This window comes from Panthera uncia, chromosome D1 (genome assembly GCF_023721935.1).
Source record: "Panthera uncia isolate 11264 chromosome D1, Puncia_PCG_1.0, whole genome shotgun sequence".
Lineage (NCBI taxonomy): Eukaryota > Metazoa > Chordata > Mammalia > Carnivora > Felidae > Panthera > Panthera uncia.
Window position 1 is genome coordinate 10633840 of NC_064808.1, and position 17919 is coordinate 10651758.

A 17919-nucleotide genomic window follows, 5' to 3' on the forward strand; every position below is an offset into this window, starting at 1 on the left:
GTTATTGTCACCTTTGTCTGCTTTATTTATTTACTCATCCGATAGTAACAAATATTGGTTGAGCACCTGCTATGTACCAGATACTGCACTAGATCCTGTAATACAACAAGAAGCAAAAGGACACAGTATCTTCCCATAAGGAGTTCACAGTTTCCTAGAGGTAACTAGAGGATGACTAGAGGCCAAACAAAAAGGTCATTAAAGTATACAGTGACAGGGGTGCCTGGGTGGTTCAGTGGGTTAAGCATCCGATTTTGGCTCAGGTCATGATCTCACAGTTCATAGGTTTGAGCCCCGCATCGGGCTCTGTGCTGACAGCTCAGAGCCTGAAACCTGCTTCTGCTTCTGTGTCTCCCACTCTCTCTGCCCCTCCCCGACTTATGCCCTGTCTCTGTCTCTCTCTTTCTCTCTCTCTCAAAAATAAAATAAAAACATTAATGCTCTACATTAATTAAAGTTTCATTGGGAGGTACAATCCTAGGGCAGCCAAGGTAAAGGGGCAAGGAAACTAAGGCAGGGATGGAGACAAAGCAAACTAAGGGGGTATGTTACTGAGCTGATCACAGCTTAAGGAAAGACACAATTGTTTAATCATGCATATATCTTTAGACAGACCACATGAAGCCCCCTGTCCTCCAAACAGTCCAGTGGAAGGAAGAGAAAGTGATTTGTCAGATCCCACCTATCTCTTGTCACTAATGCATTCATGTTCACTGGCACATGGAATGAAGTCCTCTGTACTTCTGAGTTGCATTTTCCACATTTTCTGGCCAACTATTGGAGAAGCCATATCCTATGGCCATGGCCCAGTGCTTTAGCTGAGCTCAAAAGTGAAGAAGGAGCCAAAGTCTCTTAGGGTCCAGTAGTGTTTACGGTCTCCAGATACAATATAGCATGTCACAAGACAGCTCTGTGCTTTGAGTTTGCCTCCACGACACCCGCTAATAAACATACATGGTTAGAAATTTCTTGGGCACCTGGGTGCCTCAGTCGGTTGAGCATCCAACTTCGGTTCAGGTCATGATCTCGTGATAAACTAGTTGGAGCCCCGCATCGGGCTCTGTGCTGACAGCTCAGAGCCTGGAGCCTGCTTCGGATTCTGTGTCTCCCTGTCTCTCTGCCCCTCCCTAGTTCGTGCTCTGTCTCTGTCTCAAAAATAAACATAAACATTAAAAAAAATTCTTACATATTTCCACCCTTCAACCTTCCCTGCCCCAATCCCTAGTAAACCCTATTCTACTTTCTGTCTCTATGAATCTGCTTATTCCAGGAACCTCATGTAAGTGAAATCATACAGTATTTGTCCTTTGGTGTCTGTCTAGTCCCAGTGTTGACAGGCCTCAAAATGCTGGCATAAAATAATTGCTGGGATGTGGACTCTTACATTGGATTTCCCTCCTAAATGGGATGTCTTGACCTGTTTGCTCCATCATCTCAGAGCCTGTAGGTCTCTGCCAATGACTGTTCTGGAATCTCATGAATAGAGTTCTAAGACTGCAAATTTCTTACTATATTTGTTTTTTATTCACTTATTTTTCCAACAAATATTTACTGACCTACTATGTGTCAGATGCTCTTCTAGGGAAGACTGGTATTCGTGTGGTTAGGTTGTTAAAATATTGAAATATATTCCTCTTGTAGGTTAACAGATGCTTTTCCAAACCTGCCAAGTACCCTATCTTCTGTGGTCCCTGCCCCAGAAACCCTGATATTCTCCATGATCCACCAATAAAGGAATAACTGGGCCAATAGGAGGCCTCTAGGACCCTCAAACTATGGTCCTCGCCCATTCTGATTAGTCAGTAAACAGAATAGACTTAGCCATACTCCCACAGGACTTTCAGGATGGTGAGCATATAAGCCAACCACCTTCCCTTGCTTGGATCTGGTATACAGCATCACTGTCAAGATGACCATAACACAAAAGTCTGATCTCAGTCACCAAAGGGTCAAATGGATCAATCTGGGTTCAGTTGAAGAAAAAGCTTTCTGAGAATCAGAATCAGAACTGTCTGTAGGGGTGCCTGGGTGGCTCAGTCGGTTGAGCGTCCGACTTCAGCTCAGGTCACGATCTCACGGTTCGTGAGTTCGAGCCCCGCGTCGGGCTCTGGGCTGATGGCTCAGAGCCTGGAGCCTGCTTCCGATTCTGTGTCTCCCTCTCTCTCTGCCCCTCCCCATTCATGCTCTGTCTCTCTCTGTCTCAAAAATAAATAAACATTAAAAAAAAATTTTAAAAAAACTGTCTGTAAATAGTAGGTAGGGAACCACTCTGCCCTGGAGGCATCTAAGCAGAGTTTGCATTGTATTGGATTGTAAGGCTGTATTGGAGAAGACTCAAACCTAGGCTGGGAGAGCAGGTCCTTTCCAATTATGGGATTCTATGAGTCTAAATTGGGCATCAGTAAAATACAGACCACAGCCAAAATCCAGCCCCCACCCCTGTTTTTGTAAATAAAGATTTATTGGAACACAGCATTTCCATGCATTTATGTATCATCTACTTTTGAACTACAAGGGCAGAATTGAGTAATTACCACAGAGGTCATTTGATTGCAAAGCCTAAAATTTTTTACTCACTAGCCATTTACAGAAAAAGTTTGTCAACCCCATTCTAAAAGACCCTTAGGATGAATTCTTTGACAAAGCAACCAATCACTTCTAATTACCTGTGTCATTAATCCAGATTGGCATGGCTACTAGATTGCTTTCCTTAAAGTGATGCATGTCTTTGTTTAGGATATTAATAAAATATATTCAGGCAATCCCTCTGAGTCAATATGACTTCCCATGCTGTCAAATGGATGAGTAGAAGAAAGTCAAGCTCCTGAGATGCTTTAACATTTCTTTTCTCCTATTTCCATGTGAAAGGTTTGAACTACAGTGTCAACCTGAACATGGCAGCAAGCTCAACAAAGCTGAAAGCAGATACATACTGAGCTCCTACCTAGGTCATAGGGAACTTTTTATGGACGATTGCTTTACATGGATGATTTTACAACTTCATCTGTTACACACAGGTAGATGCTACTGTTTCTGTTTCATAGTAGAGGTGATGGAGGCTTAGGGAGGCTCCCGAACTTGCCCAGTCACATATGGAGCCAGGGTGTTGCCTACATTTCAAGTCTGAAAACTCTGTTTCACATCCATGTTTGTCAATCCAGAAGGTACTTTGAGTGACTATACAAACCCCAACAAAGTCTAAAGATTGAATGGACCCACAACACAGCCCATGCTCTTAATGTCACATTTAGATCACCAAAAAAGATAGTAGAGAGACAATAGGAATATTTCAATGGAGGACCCAAACTCCCAAGTCCACATAATTCTGGAAGAACCACCTCACCTAACTTTCCTGTTTTACCTTAACCTATTCATGATTATTTCAAGTAGAAAGAAAAATGTCTCTGTTCAAAGTCATTTGAAGATTGTGTGGTTAAAGAGGGAAAGATTGAATGGTAGACTGGTTTTGTGTTAACAAGTAATGAGACAAATAGAGAAATATAAAATCTGCCAGCAGTTGACTCAGGTCAAATGCCACTCAGTTACTTCTTTTGTTCAGATATTCCTTAAGGAGGAAGTTACATGACAGGAAAGAGTTGAGGACTAAGAATTGAGGACACAGAGAAATCCCACTGTGTTCCAGCCCTGTTATGTGCAAAGCCCTTTGTGTGAAGCTGCTTTCAGCTGAAGGAGAATACAAGAGTACTCTTCATATTAGGCTGATGTCATTAGGAACCCTGAAGGCAGATGGGACGGGAGAATGGGTTGGTCCTAACTGCTGTCTCTGCAGAGCTTAGCTTGGAGAGGAGATGGAAAGGGGCGGGGACCTCTAAGGGCTCACTCGGTCACCCAGACTCTTAAAAGAGCATCAAATTTGGCATTGGCTACTCCAAATATGGTGCCTACAAAGATTGCTTGACAAATAGATGCTCAATAAGTGTTTGTTTAATGGGTGGATGAAACAAGCTTCCATTCGAATGTCCTGGAAAACTGTGCAGGGAAGGATTCAGAGGCAGTCTCAGAGATCAGCAAGAATGGATGGTGTGACTGCTGACTGGTGTCTGCCATGATGTGAAATAAGGAAGCACAGCCTGAAGACGGAGTCAGAATTTGTATCTTCTTAATGCAGTGGAAATGTCATCTTACATCACAGACTGTGTCCCTCAAAACTACATATGGAAATGGCAAAGAAAAAAGAGCAGAAAGGGAATAGTTGATGAGGATAAAAAGCACTAGAAAAATCGGAAGAGTGGAGGGAAGAGTGTCAACACAGAAAAGAAGGAAAATGGCATAGGCTGCCAAATCCTGGCCTAGCTTTCAGTGGGAATATGCAGAATTTCACACGAGCCTTCCGTTTTTATCAACCAGGTTAAAAGGATTTGAGGAACCACAGTGTTCTTATTTTGGGGTCAGACCGCAAACAATGCTGGTGAGAACAGTCCCAGAGGGGAAGGAGATGACAAGGCAACTCTCAAAACATCAGGTTAGCAATCAACTGTTCAGGAAAGAAAATGTCACTGTGTTAAATGATACCTCCTGGATTTTCCAGAACCAAGTTTATTCTAGAGTGTATATAAGTTATTGTTCCCTGATCCGTTCATTTGGTGACCATTTGGCTGGTTTCCTGGCTCCCTGCTAAAAATAAGAAATGGATTGGTCCCTGCAAACATAGCCAGAATTTCCTGCCCGTGTCAGACCACAGGTGAAATGCAGAGGTCAGAAACACCTGGACCAGCTCCAAGCCCACACAGAACTGAAGCTCAGACATGAATCATGGTTTGGCTCAGAAAGTTGCACGTGCTCAAACTGAGTAAGAAAGCAGACGTGGGACTTCCCTCTTACCTCTTTCTGGGGGAAGTGAAATCTCTCTTCTGCACAGAGATGCCTACCCTTTGTAGAAAAGTTTCCTTTTTCTTCTGTAGACCAAAGTTGCATTTGTAGGCCCTGGAGAGCAGCGATCTGGAGAGTTTCTGCGATTGCATATGCATTTCAGCACAGGCAAAACCAGAGGAAGTTGCTGGTGAGCAGAGTAAAGCAAGAAAGGAATGGGTGAACCCCTGTCGTCCAAGTCTCATAGCCACTTCCTCCCACCTGACCACCATGAGCAGCTATTCTTGAAGGTAGCATGCAAATTCAGGCTGTATTGGAATTCCCATCTTTTACACTTCTCTTTTCATTGTTTCCCCGTGAACAGAAAAGAGAACTTCCTCGAACACGGCAGAGTCATAGGCTTTAGATCATTACAGGTATACAGAGATTCCAAAAAAATAATCAGTATCTTTTGTTTCTTAAATGAGTCCTTGCTGCTTATTTTCCTGAGTACAAAAGCAACAATTATTCAATACCCATCCCTGTGTTTGGAACTTGGTAGATTCTCACTAAAAATGTGCCAAATACGTGAAGCTATGCTCATTTTTGAAAACTCAAAAAATACAGAAAAGTAAGAAGGAAATTTTTACATAATCTATAAAACTTACCAGCAAGATATCATCGCTGTCAATGGGTTGATGTATTATCTCTCAAATGATATCTATGTACATAGTGGAGGTCACACTGAAAGTCTGTTATGCTTTTATCACTTCACTTTACAGCATAAGAATTTCTTTTTTTTTTTAAGTTTATTCATTTATTTTGAGAGAGAGAGTACGAGCAGGGGAGGGGCAGAGAGGGAGAGAGAGAGAGAGAGAGAGGGAGAATCCCAAGCAGGCTCAGCATGCTCAGCATAGAGCCAGATGCAGTGCTCAATCCCTGTGACATCATGACCTGAACCAAAATTAAGAGTTGGACGCTCAGCCGACTGAGCCACCTAGGCACCCCCAGCACAAGAATTTCTTATGTTACTGAAAGTTTTTGAAAATATGATGATGATGGCTGTAAAATATTTTGTGATAGGGATGCAATCTAATTTCACTCTTACCAGCTCTTTTAGCTATTTTCCACTTTCTGCTATGGTAGAAATGAAGAAGACAGTTCAAACACATGATGGCTGGGTGTTCAGAGATATAGGAACACCTGAATAGAGAATTATCTATATTCACCTTGCTTGTATTCTCATCGCAGAAGACTGAAACCTCAACAGGATCTATCACCGGGCAAACAGAACGTAAAAAATTGTCAGCATGTCTCCAAAACCGTGTAACATGTGAGGGTTTTCTCATGATGATGAACTAGCCCCATGACAGTCTGGAGAGGAGTGTGTGGGAATTTCAACAGACTTACCAGAAATGCTTGAGGGCACTCAGCTCTAATTTTTCTAGTCCTAGGATCGCCCTACTGAGCTACAAATTTATAACTAATTCATTTACAAATTAGCCAGGACAACCCATGTACAAGCTTTCTTCTCTGACCAAATATAAACCAGACACTCATTCATACATTAATCCCTCTTGGATATAAGTAAATTCCTCCAAGTATGATAACCTAGGCATGAATAAACCCAGAGCATCACCAAGGTTTTAGTAATAACTAGTGAAGTTCAACCTGTGAACCTAGACCACTGGCCTCATTCTATCTGAAGATACCTGTCACTGCATCAGCGGCAATATTATGGTCATTTATTTCCCTGAAACCTTTCCCAGGACATGTACAGGTGATAGTGTAGTGATACCTGTAAACTGAAATATGACATTTTCTTTTTTTCTTTTTTCCCAATACTTTTAAAATTTATTTATTTATTTTTATTAATAAAATAATTAATATTTTAATTATTAATTAAATAATAGGTGGAGGGGTAGAGGGAGAGAGAGAGAGAAAGATTGAGAATCTCAAGCAGGCTCTATGCTCAATGCAGAGCCCAACTCATCACTCAATCCCACAGCCTTGGGAATCATGACCTGAGCAGAAATCAAGAGTCAGACAACCAACAACCACCCAGGTGCCCTGAAACATGATGTTTTCAACCTCAGCACTGCATCTGGTTTGTGATATGATTTTGGGGGCCACGAGGGTACAATTGTGAGCTTCCTTAATTCCCTTGGATCCTTTGGCTACCACTGAATGTGCTAAGAGGCACCTTACTGGTCTCAAAGAAGTAATGGAGCTGGGCTTCGATTAATCCTGCTACCAGATCAGTGGGTCTGGAAACACTGTTCCAAAGTATGGAGTCTGACAGACATAGTATTAGCACACAAAAGGAAATTCATGAAATTATGTTCTCCTAATGATAGAATGAATGAATTGTTGCTTTAAAAAAATGAGTAATAAAGAGCCACATTCTTTTTTATGCACCTATACTGAGCACATAAACTTAACAGCAGAATGAAAAAGTAAAACTATAACAGCAGGTACCAACTTATTGCTAACGATACACACACAGAGGATGTAGAAGTGTGTAAATACATACACATATGTTTCTTGGCCACTGTCTGCTTTTGGTAGGTCAAAATCTAGATTATAGTATAGATTTTCTCTTTGTTTTAACATTTCTACCTGAAAGGAAACAACACAGTGTGGGGACCACTTGCCTTCACTCTGAATGCTGAGGACAATGCAGACTGAGGTTCACGGAATCCGCTTCAGGTCCCTTCAGCTCTGCTTCAGGAAATAGCACCTCCAAAGCCTATACTATTAGGCTTGTAACAGTAGAACTCCACAGTCCTTGTGTCCAAGATTTTCAGTCTTTTCTTGTGTGTGAATTGCCTTTACCTTCAGGTGAATGGGAAACCCAGCCCTCAGCCTTGACCTACAGCTACTTGCCTAGGTAAGGCGGAGGCAGTGTGTCTCAGCAAGGATGATGCTACCATTCACCTCTGCATTTACAGTAAAAGGAAACTAGTATTGGAGTCCCAGGGGAGAGCAGTTCAGGAAACTAAAACATCAAGAGAGTGAATAAAAAGCAAAACGAGAGCTTTCTTTCAAAGCCGGAAATCTCCCATGGAGGAAGCACTAAGACATGCGGTCGCACTTTTTCTGAGAACCCACCGTGGCTGCAGAGTAACCAGCCTGGGGCTGGGGGCTGTGGGGGGCAGTGAGGGTGGTTAACTGGTAAGGATAAAGCTAGGACAACATGATTTTCTCAAAGTCCTGATGGACCTTAGTATTCCATTTGATTCTCATTTCCCCATTTTGCTAGATCAGCCCAAAGAGGAACTGGTGGCTTTAGAAGAGCTGCTGTATGTGTTTTGTTTCAGCAACTGCCTTCTTTCCCATCTGTTCGGTTTGCACCAAGCTCGCTGGCCGCTCCTTAGGGCTGGCGTGTGGCCGGGGCTTCTGAGCCATGAACAGCCTCAGGGGTGCTGTCCTCTTGTGGGCACTGGCAGCGTGGGCTAAAGCGGATGAGTCTCTGGGTGAGACAGATGAGACCAGATTTCAAAAATGCAAGAATACCTTAAAACTACTTGTACTGGAAGTCTTACCGGGAGGTGGCTGGGATAACCTGCGGAATGTGGACATGGGACGGGTGATGGACCTGACTTACAGGAGCTGCAGGACCACGGAGGATGGACAGTACATCATCCCCGACCAAGTCATCAGCATCGCCCAGAAACAGACCAATCTGGAGATGAACTCAGAAGTCCTGGAGTCTTGGGTGAATTACCAGAGCAGCACCTCCTACTCCATCAACCTGGAGCTCTCCCTTTATTCCAAGGTCAACGGCAAGTTCTCCTCTGATTTCCAGAAGATGAAGACCCTTCAAGTGAAAGACCAAGCCATAACAACCCGCGTGCAGGTGAGAAACCTGATCTACACAGTCAAAATCAACCCAGCTTCAGAACTCAGCTGGGGCTTTAAGAAGGAACTCATGGACATCTCTGACCGCCTGGAGAATAACCAGACACGGATGGCCACCTACCTGGCAGAACTGCTGGTCCTCAACTACGGCACCCACGTCATCACCAGCATGGATGCTGGGGCTGTTCTCATCCAGGAGGACCACATCAGAGCCTCGTTCCTGCAGGACAGCCTGAGCAGCCGTACTGCCCTGACCGCGTCTGCCGGTGCTGCCTTCCAGAACATCGTGAACTTCAAATTTGAAGAGAACTACACTTTGCAGAACACCCTCACCAAGAGCTACCTCTCCAACCGAACCAACTCCATGGTGCAGAGCATCGGAGGGCTTCCTTTTTACCCAGGCATCACCCTCCAGGCCTGGCAGCAGGGCATCACTAACCACCTGGTGGCCATCGACCGTGCCGGCCTGCCTCTGCATTTCTTCATCACCCCCAACATGCTGCCCGAGTTGCCGGGGCCGCTCGTGAAGAAGCTGTCGAGGACGGTGGAGGCTGCCGTGAGACACTATTACACATTCAACACCTACCCTGGGTGCACAGATGTCAATTCACCCAACTTCAATTTCCAGGCCAACACTGATGATGGCTCTTGCGAGGGAAAAATGACCAATTTCTCCTTCGGAGGAGTTTATCAAGAATGCACCCAGCTCTCTGGGAAGGAGTTTGTCCAACTCTGCCAAAACCTGGAGCAGAAGAATCCACTCACTGGTGATTTCTCATGCCCCTCTGGCTACTCCCCAGTCCACCTGCTGTCCCAGATCCATGAGGAGGGTTACAACCACCTGGAGTGTCTGAGGAAGTGCACCCTCCTCATCTTCTGCAAGACTGTGTGCGAAGATGTGTTCTGGGTGGCAAAGGCTGAATTTAGGGCTTTTTGGTGTGTGGCCAGTGGGCAGATACCAGAAAACTCAGGACTGCTTTTCGGAGGCCTCTTCAGTGGTAAGAGCATAAACCCTTTGACGAATGCACAGTCATGCCCTGCTGGCTATTTTCCACTGAGACTTTTTGAAAATCTCATTGTATGTGCCTCTCAGGACTATGAGTTGGGCTATAGGTTTTCAGTCCCCTTTGGCGGGTTCTTCAGCTGTGCAGTGGGGAACCCCTTGGTGAATGCTGCCATATCCGGAGATTTAGAGGCACCTTCTCTAAGAAAGTGTCCCGGGGGCTTCAGCCAACACCTCGCCCTCATCAGTGATGGGTGCCAAGTGTCCTACTGTGTCAAGGCTGGGCTGTTCACAGGAGGGTCTCTGCCCCCTGCCAGACTCCCACCTTACACCAGGCCACCCCTCATGAGTCAGGCTGCCACCAACACTGTCATGGTGACCAATAGCGAGACTGCAAGCTCCTGGATTAAGGATTCCCAGACCCACCAGTGGAGGCTGGGGGAGCCGTTAGAGCTACGCAGGGCCATGAGGGTCATCCATGGGGACAGCAGCGGTCTGTCAGGAGGGGCGGCAGCTGGGGTCACAGTGGCAGTCACTGCTGCTCTGGCAGCCACCATCACCCTGGCCATCTACGGCACCCGGAAATACAAGAAGAGGGGATACCAGGCATTGGAGGACGAGACACAGAATTTGGCTGCGGGCACGGCAGCACCTGGAGATGTCCCCAACCAAGAGCAGGAGCAGAGTCCAGCCTAAATCTCTCCCAGGAAACATTTCTCTCATCTCTGGCCAGAACCACAAGCATGCCTCTCCTTCCTTCTTTCTCCACTTCTGCCTGAGGACTGCAGCAGCAGGTGCAACAAAAGGCAGGTATAACTTTGTGACTTCCTTAGGGCCCTGGGCCAGGAAATGAACAGAGAGCTCTGTGGACAGGGGTTGGGGTGGGGGAGGAGAGCACATGTGACTTTTTAAGCAAAAGTCATCAGGGGTAGGGGCTAAAACACAAAGAGGGTGTCTTTTCTCTGTGTGCATCATGGATTATCTTCATCTGAATATATGTGAAAAGAGAGGAGGGAGCATGTTAATATTTGGATTTGGAGACCATGCGTTTAATCTGAGGTCAGCCACAGTTTCCAATTCACGAGCTATAAGAATTTCTGCCTGTACATGTTACCCTCCCCCTGTTCTGTTTTGGTTTTTTTGTTTTGTTTTTAATCTCTCTGTATCTCATGCTCCTGGAGGCTGAGTGATCCCCTGGAAGACCCAGGAGGTCCCATGTGGCCTCTGATTTTCAGCATAGAGGGCTCTGTACTGATGGACTGGGTCCTTACAACTGTATCTAAACAGAGAGATGTTGTCTCTCCTGAGTCCATGTTTTCCAACTTTCCAACCACAATTCAGACTTACTCCGACCAGACCACTCTTGGCCTTCAGACTAGTGTCATGAAGTCCTCAAAAACAGATTTTAACTTAAAATCTTCTATTAGGAGGTCAAGGGAGAAGGGATGGTTTGGAGAAAAGGCATGAAGAAAGAAAGGGTGAAAGTTGGAAAAGATCCTGGTGCTCAGGGTAACTGGAATTCTTACCCATAACCACCTACCTGGCTTATGGAGCTGCAGATTTAGGTAAAACAAGCATTCCATTTTCTCAGTCTCTGTTACCAGAGTATCGTCCTTTCTTTTTCCATGAGTGGTCCTTCCCCTTCCTGTCCTTGTATCACGTGTACACATCCCCAAATACACACGTGCACATACTTCCACAATCCCCCTCCCCCGGCCTCCTAACACACACACACCCCAAACACAACCCCACTCCCAACTCCCCCAAACATACACACCCCAAACACACACAGAGCCATAGACACACACACACACACACACACCACATTCCTACAAAAAGTCTGCATTTCTCTAGGGGTGGGAGATAAGGAAAAATGCAAAAAAGTCAAAGTAAGCCCACACCCAAGTATTATTTCCTCCCTAAAACCAAAACAGAATAGAAACTACCAATTATGTATCCTACCTTTGTTTTTTTTTTGTTTTTCCAGCAAAGGGACTGATATGATCAAATCCCTGTTTTTAAATGAAGCAAAAAAAAGGCACCCAGCACCCTCTGTGACACATGTATTTCAGTCCCAGGCTGACTTCCCTCAGGCATCTAGAGGGATGCATGCCTGTTACCTGGCATTTGGGGCTTTGCCCAATTTTAATACCAATCTTACTGAATTATAATGAATAGGGTGAGTCTATTAATACTTCTCCACATCTTTTTTTCTAATTTTCTTTTTTATTGAGTAAACTCTACCCTGGATGTGGGACTCCAACTCATGATGCTGAGACCAAGGGTCACGTGCTCTACTGACAGAGCCAGCCCCTTCTCCACAACCTTTTTAATAGTTACACAACTCTTCACCAAATCCAATATCATTAATGAGCTCATTTGCATGAAGGATAATCTGTCCTCACCTCGTTAACATTCACAGTCAAGAGCTTAGGTTCACATAAGTCCTGAGGAGCCTGAAGATCCCAGCCTGGGGGAAGATGGGAAGGAGGTTCCTTGTCCGCCTCCCACTGTGAATACCAAGCGAATCACAGAAGGTGAGCCCTGCCCCCCCCCCACCCCCCACCGCCAGCCACAGGCACTGATGATTTCTACATCCTCTTCTCTGAACCCTGCCTAAGCATTAAAATATTCTCTTAAACCTCTGGGTGTTTTGTGGGTAAATTTCAGCTGAGCTAACCACTTTTCTGCAAATTCCCCATGAACCCCTTGAAGATTATGGAGACTGAGAGACAACGGTCCAGCTACAGGCTTCCAGACTTTGCGCTAACTGCCCTTGGAAATAAAAATTCTTCACAAACTTCTGTTTCTCAGAGTTGCACATAACCATGCATTAAAAATGTGGACCTAGGGGCGCCTGGGTGGCTCAGTTGGTTGAGAGACCGACTTCGGCTCAGGTCATGATCTCATTCATGGTTTGTGAGTTCGAGCCCCACATCGGGCTCTGTGCTGACAGCTCAGAGCCTGGAGCCCGCTTCAGATTCTGTGTCTCCCTCTCTCTCTGCCCCTCCCTCACTCATGCTCTGTCTCTCAGAAATAAACATTAAAAAAAATTTTTTTTAAATGTGGACCTAAGGAACACTGTCCGGCTGCTCATCCACAGGAAATGAGAACACAGGGCTTTGCAGTTTGCAATCATCCTTTTGCCGAGTCAGCACCTGGAGAGGGGAGTTCACAGGCTCTGTTTTCCTGATCTGTGAGCTCAGACTGGGCGCTGTGGGAAGGCTCACCCCGGCTTCCACCCAAACCACACTCCCCAGACTCTCGGAAATAGAGACACATGTGGGTGACAAAGGCAGCTTTGCGTTTGCATTTTGTGTTTGTGTCTGAGCATCAGGATGATTAATACTACACATGTATTTGACACACAACAGCCTGTCAACTATTGAAACCTATGCTATATTGTCGTTGGGCGGAGGGCACTGTAAAAAGCAAACATTCATGTTTTTTAAGCCGGTCTTTCCCCCACAGATTCGCTTACATTTCCCCTGCCATGCGATCTCTTTCTTGAGAGGAACAAGCAGTCAGGTCAGGTCCCTTGGTCAAATGTGTGGGTGGAAAAGATATTGGGGGGAGGGGTGGCGAGAAAGAAGGGAATCCCCCACCCCCAATCAGTGGAAGGACTTATGGTTGCTCCCAGACTCGGAGAGGTGCCCCAAATGCCTCATAGGCGCCCTGACCTACAAAAAGCAGAAGGGGAACAGCAATTTGTGGTTGTTCATTTGCCATTTATTGTTCTGCACATACACCTCATGAGCACCAGGTGGCGATGTCCTCTCACAGAGCAACACCAAGGACTTCACAACACAACGGATAGTTTTTACACTAGGACATTCACCTTCCCTCTCCCAGAAAACCCCCACGAAAATGCCAGTGACCACGGACAAGGATAGGGGACAGGCCCCTTCCTGTACCACGCAGGGTCTTCTCCCTCCCCTCTCATGCACACGACAGTGCAATACCAGGACAAGTACTTTTGACCAAGTGTAAAACCATAAAGTCCAAGTTCTACAAAAGGGCAGGAGAAAGGGTATGAAACACAAAGGCACGCACAACCACATATACACAATTAACCTCTAAGGGACAGGCGTCTGACAGAGTTTGTCTGCAATCCCATTTGTCATCCCTGGAGACTCAGGAAGGGGAAAACCAGGCAGCTGGTGGTCCTGCCATGACAGGCAAGGCATGGGGTTCCCTGTGCAACCCAGGGAACAGAGCAGGAACAACACTGGTGGGGAAACGTCCCGTGTCCCAGGGATCGGTGCTCAGTACCTCCGCTGGCAGGGTGCTCACTGCGCCTGAGACCGTGCCTTTCTAGGCTGGCACAAAGGGCAAAGGGCTGCCTCCCCCCTGCCCCCCGCCTTGCTTGGCACAGCGTTAAAAGGAAATTCAAGATCCTTCTGCCCAGAAAGTTCCACCAAAGCGCAGCACAAGGAGGAGGTACCCCCTGCTGAGCATCCTCAGGGAGGAAAAGAACGGAGGGTACAGACACGGTCGGCATCCTAGGGGTAAGGTCTTGAAGGTATTAAGACTTACCCTCGAAGTGGTATTGCCCCTGGCACACCGCCTGCCTGCCTATCCATTCTCTGAGTCCCCTTCCTTCTTTTCTCGGCTGTCCCCTTCCCCACCCATACCTTCTGCCCGAGGCAGGGAAATCAGACTGTCCCCGCTGCCATGGCCAGTTGTCAAACCTTATTTGCCTTCTTTCCCCACCTCCTGCTCCACAGCTGTGTGTTTCTACCCATTGACCCTCGGTCTGTTTCCTCATCCCTGTGGGTGAGAAGCTCAGCAGACACTTGACCCAGGTGCTGAAGGGCAGAGATGTACTAGGTGTGCAGTGAGGCTCTTCGATGACCTCTGGGACAGGGTGGCCTGGCAAAGGGCACGGGGGGGGGGGCGGATATTAAATGCCTCAGCCATGTCTCTTCCGTTGAGTTCAAGTGTTTCCTCCCGACTGGCAGGAAACTGTGCCCTGTGGTGCAGTGGACTCAGGCCCAATCTCCTGGTCCGCTGGTGAGAGAAGATGGTGGCCGGCTGACCTGAGAGCTGAGTTGTCAGGAAGGATTCCTCTCGTCAGAGCTCCCTCTGCTGGAGCCAGCCATTCAGAGAATAAGGAAAGGCCCAGCACCAGTACCTCCCAAGGAACTGGGCGACACTCAGGTGCATCCACTGGCCACACCAATGTCAAAATGGCTGTAGGCAAACAGCAAGCGGCCACGGAGCCAGCTCTCAGGAAAGCCTGGCTTCAGGTTCTAACTTAAGTACCATTTTTGAAGGTTCTTTTGTTTCCATTTTTCTAGCATCAAAAACCTTCCAAATATTATGAAATATATATGGATATATATACGTCAAACCCCCAAAACATGAGGTATATAAATTCAAATTAGTATCCAGAGGAACTTCCCCCAAACACATAGTTCAAAGAACCCACTTTCAAAGGGGGAATTGGGTTTCCTTTCTTGATCCCCCTTCTCTCCTCCCTGACCCCCAATTCATTCCTTAAGGGAAGTGAAAAGCAAGAAGAATATTGGGGAGGGGACAGACAGAGTCTTGGGACACAACCCAAATGCAGGTTGGACTGGACCATGATGTGGTCCCAACCCTGTTGGGAATGAGCTAAAAAGTCTGCCTCCATGCTCTAGGTCAATCTGTAATAGATGAGGGGCCCAGCCCCCTCTGGGCTCTGATTAGCAAGTGTGCATGGAGACAGATCGAAGCCCTCATAGAAACATGACCGGATAGACTGGTTTAGATATGGTCTTGAAAGAGATATAAAAAGGGGTCAGTCCGGTCCTCACCTGACACATATCCCCAAGCACTGTTCCCTGGGGGCATCTAGAAAGATACATGATTGTTACCATTTGGGTCCGAGTTTACTGTGGAAATTGGTTGGCAAAGGGTGAAGAAAGTCAAGGAACCGCAGCCTGGCTGTTTGAGCCCCATCAGAGCTGGAGTTTGACAGTTTGCAAAACAGAATGGGAGAACAGGATGGGACTGTCTACCAACCTGGCCCAGTGGTGCACACTCGCGCGCACACACACACACACATATGCGCATACATAGATGGCACAGAACCCAGCCTGGGCTCTACTCACAGTGACTTGATGAAACTCATGGAATCTTTGAGCTGGTCTGGGATGAGTTGGGAAGAAGGCTATGGGCTCCTCTCCCTGAGGACAGTTCAGATGCTAAGTGGGATGCAGACTCTGGTCTGATCAGAGAGGGGCTGGAAACATCATGGGATGCCAACCCAGAGAGGAATCCCAGAGTCGGTCCATCCACACAAGAGAACCAGATGCCTCTTTGGACAGGTCGAAGATGTGAGGAGGGAGGGCCCAGAGAGGCCAAGGACTATTCTGAGAGCCGAGTGTGCTCCCAGAAGCCTTTGCTTCCCTGACCCTCTTGGTGAGAAGTGCTTCCTCGCTGAACACCGAGGCATCGACATCTGATGTCACAGCAATTTAGCGGTTCACCCCTTTGCCCCCCAATCTTGCACAGTGAGAGCTCCTCGCCTCCAGAGGAGGAGAGAAAAGCAGAAACTCCGCTCTCAAAGCAGAGTGGAAGCAGCAAGAAGCCAGCTGAGGCATTGAACCTCAGGCTTCACAAGGCCAAGGTATGGAGTGCCCACGCTCTGTCCATACCCTAAGTGTGCTGACCGTGCCCCTACTCAGGGGGGCGGGGGGGGGGAGGTTCTTGCCTACCCAGCACCGAAAACTCCATGGGAACAGACCGAGGATGGCCCTCATCCCATGTCCCCTTTGTGGTGGATGAGGTTTATGAATGACATCACCTTATTCATCTCCCTCCCCGCTGTGGCCAGGAAGGATGGGGAATGGGGATAGGACAGAGCGGGAAATGAGGGGATTGGGAGGGCATGGCACCAACTTCCACCTCGATTCTCCCACTTCCTGCCCTGTGGTCCCCGCAGCCCCTCCTGGCTCAAAGACCCTCCAGCTCAGTCCTTCTCCTGGGTAGTGCTGTCCTCGGAAATGCCCTGGGCAGCCAGCTCAGCCAGCACATTATCCAGGTAATTGGCATCTGGGTAGCCGTGACCCGTGAGATTAGAGCCAAACTCTGTCTTGTGGTGGACCTCGTTCCAGATGACGGTGTCTGACTCGCCGGTGGTGCTGGAGGTACCGATGGCAAAGATGAGGCGGCGATCCCAGGCCACAAGCAGCAGCTTCAGCACCTGAGCAAGGGGAGGGAGGAGACCAAAGGCAGACATTCAGTGTTGGTCAGAAACTATGTCTTGATGGTAGGGTCTTCCCAAGGGTCCATGTCTTCTGGCATCATGATGCCCCCAGCGGCACAGTGAATAGAAAGAATTTGGGGGTGGAGTCAGGAAGCCGCAAGGTAAAGTCTTGGATCTGTCACCAACTAACTGTGTGACCTTGGGCATATTCTGTCCCCTCTCTGGGCCTTAATTTCCTTACTTACAAAATGGCAACGCTCTGATCTGCTAAATGGTACGAGGGCTTTCATAGCAGTGCCTGGCACCCACACCTCAACAGATGTTAGCTACCAGCAGCCTGGCTAAAAGACAGGATCTAGGAATTCGAGGCACTCACGATCCAAGAGCCTCTGAAGCGTGTCCACCATTCCCTCCACCGCCCGAATGCGGCATTAGTGCACCCTCAGCTAGTGGTGTGGCAGAGCTCTCCGGTGACATGGTTGAAGTGGGGTGACCTCTGCCAGGCCATTTCACATTCATTTACTCACCTGGTCCTCATAACCACACATGGAGGCAGATCTGGCAGGGGCTACTATTGTCTCTATTTCATAGGTGAGGCCCAGAGAGGTGTTCGGGCTTGAAGAGTGTTCTCATTCAGCTAAATTTTTAAAAAATGGCTGTGGAGCAAGACAAGGGCCTAACACCCTACCCAGCATGAAGACGGCCGATAAAAGTGACCTGGATTCAAAAAAGAATGACCGTCGACACGCTGTGGGCTGGAGGTGGGGAACTGTAAGAGTGGTAATACCAACATGAAGTAATGGCACATGGTAGAGATACGATCGACCCTCCCCCGAGGGTTTACTTACTACATAGCAAGCACTGGGTCACGTACCAGTGACAACAACTCGACAAGACAGGTATTCTCCTTATCTCCTTTCTACACACGAAGAAGCTCAGAAGATAAAGACTTGCCCTGTTCGTCCAGCTAGTACATGGCAGAGGGGGGCCTAGACTTCAGGACTGCCTGAACTTACAGTCCGTGGTCTGAGTTACTACTCTGTTGACTCTCAGA

The 17919-nt window shown here is 47.2% G+C and overlaps 2 protein-coding genes across 2 annotated transcripts in view; one reads left to right on the plus strand and one right to left on the minus strand.

The window, feature by feature from the left end:
- The first annotated feature begins 7865 nt into the window (after positions 1 to 7865).
- Positions 7866 to 13296, plus strand: MPEG1 (macrophage expressed 1). Its single transcript, XM_049646141.1, has one exon. The coding sequence runs from the start codon at positions 8216 to 8218 to the stop codon at positions 10367 to 10369; it is 2154 nt and encodes a 717-aa protein (XP_049502098.1). The 5' UTR covers positions 7866 to 8215; the 3' UTR covers positions 10370 to 13296.
- Positions 13297 to 13380: 84 nt separating this feature from the next.
- DTX4 (deltex E3 ubiquitin ligase 4) overlaps positions 13381 to 17919 on the minus strand; it is a 36215-nt gene continuing 31676 nt past the window's right edge. The window contains exon 9 of the mRNA XM_049646150.1: positions 13381 to 16862. Within this exon, the coding sequence (XP_049502107.1) occupies positions 16629 to 16862 (234 nt within the window). The 3' untranslated portion in view covers positions 13381 to 16628. The remainder of the gene's footprint in view (positions 16863 to 17919) is intronic.

Bases quoted from the DNA above. Each gene is read 5' to 3' on its own strand.
- MPEG1 (XM_049646141.1), top strand. From the start codon at position 8,216: ATGAACAGCCTCAGGGGTGCTGTCCTCTTGTGGGCACTGGCAGCGTGG.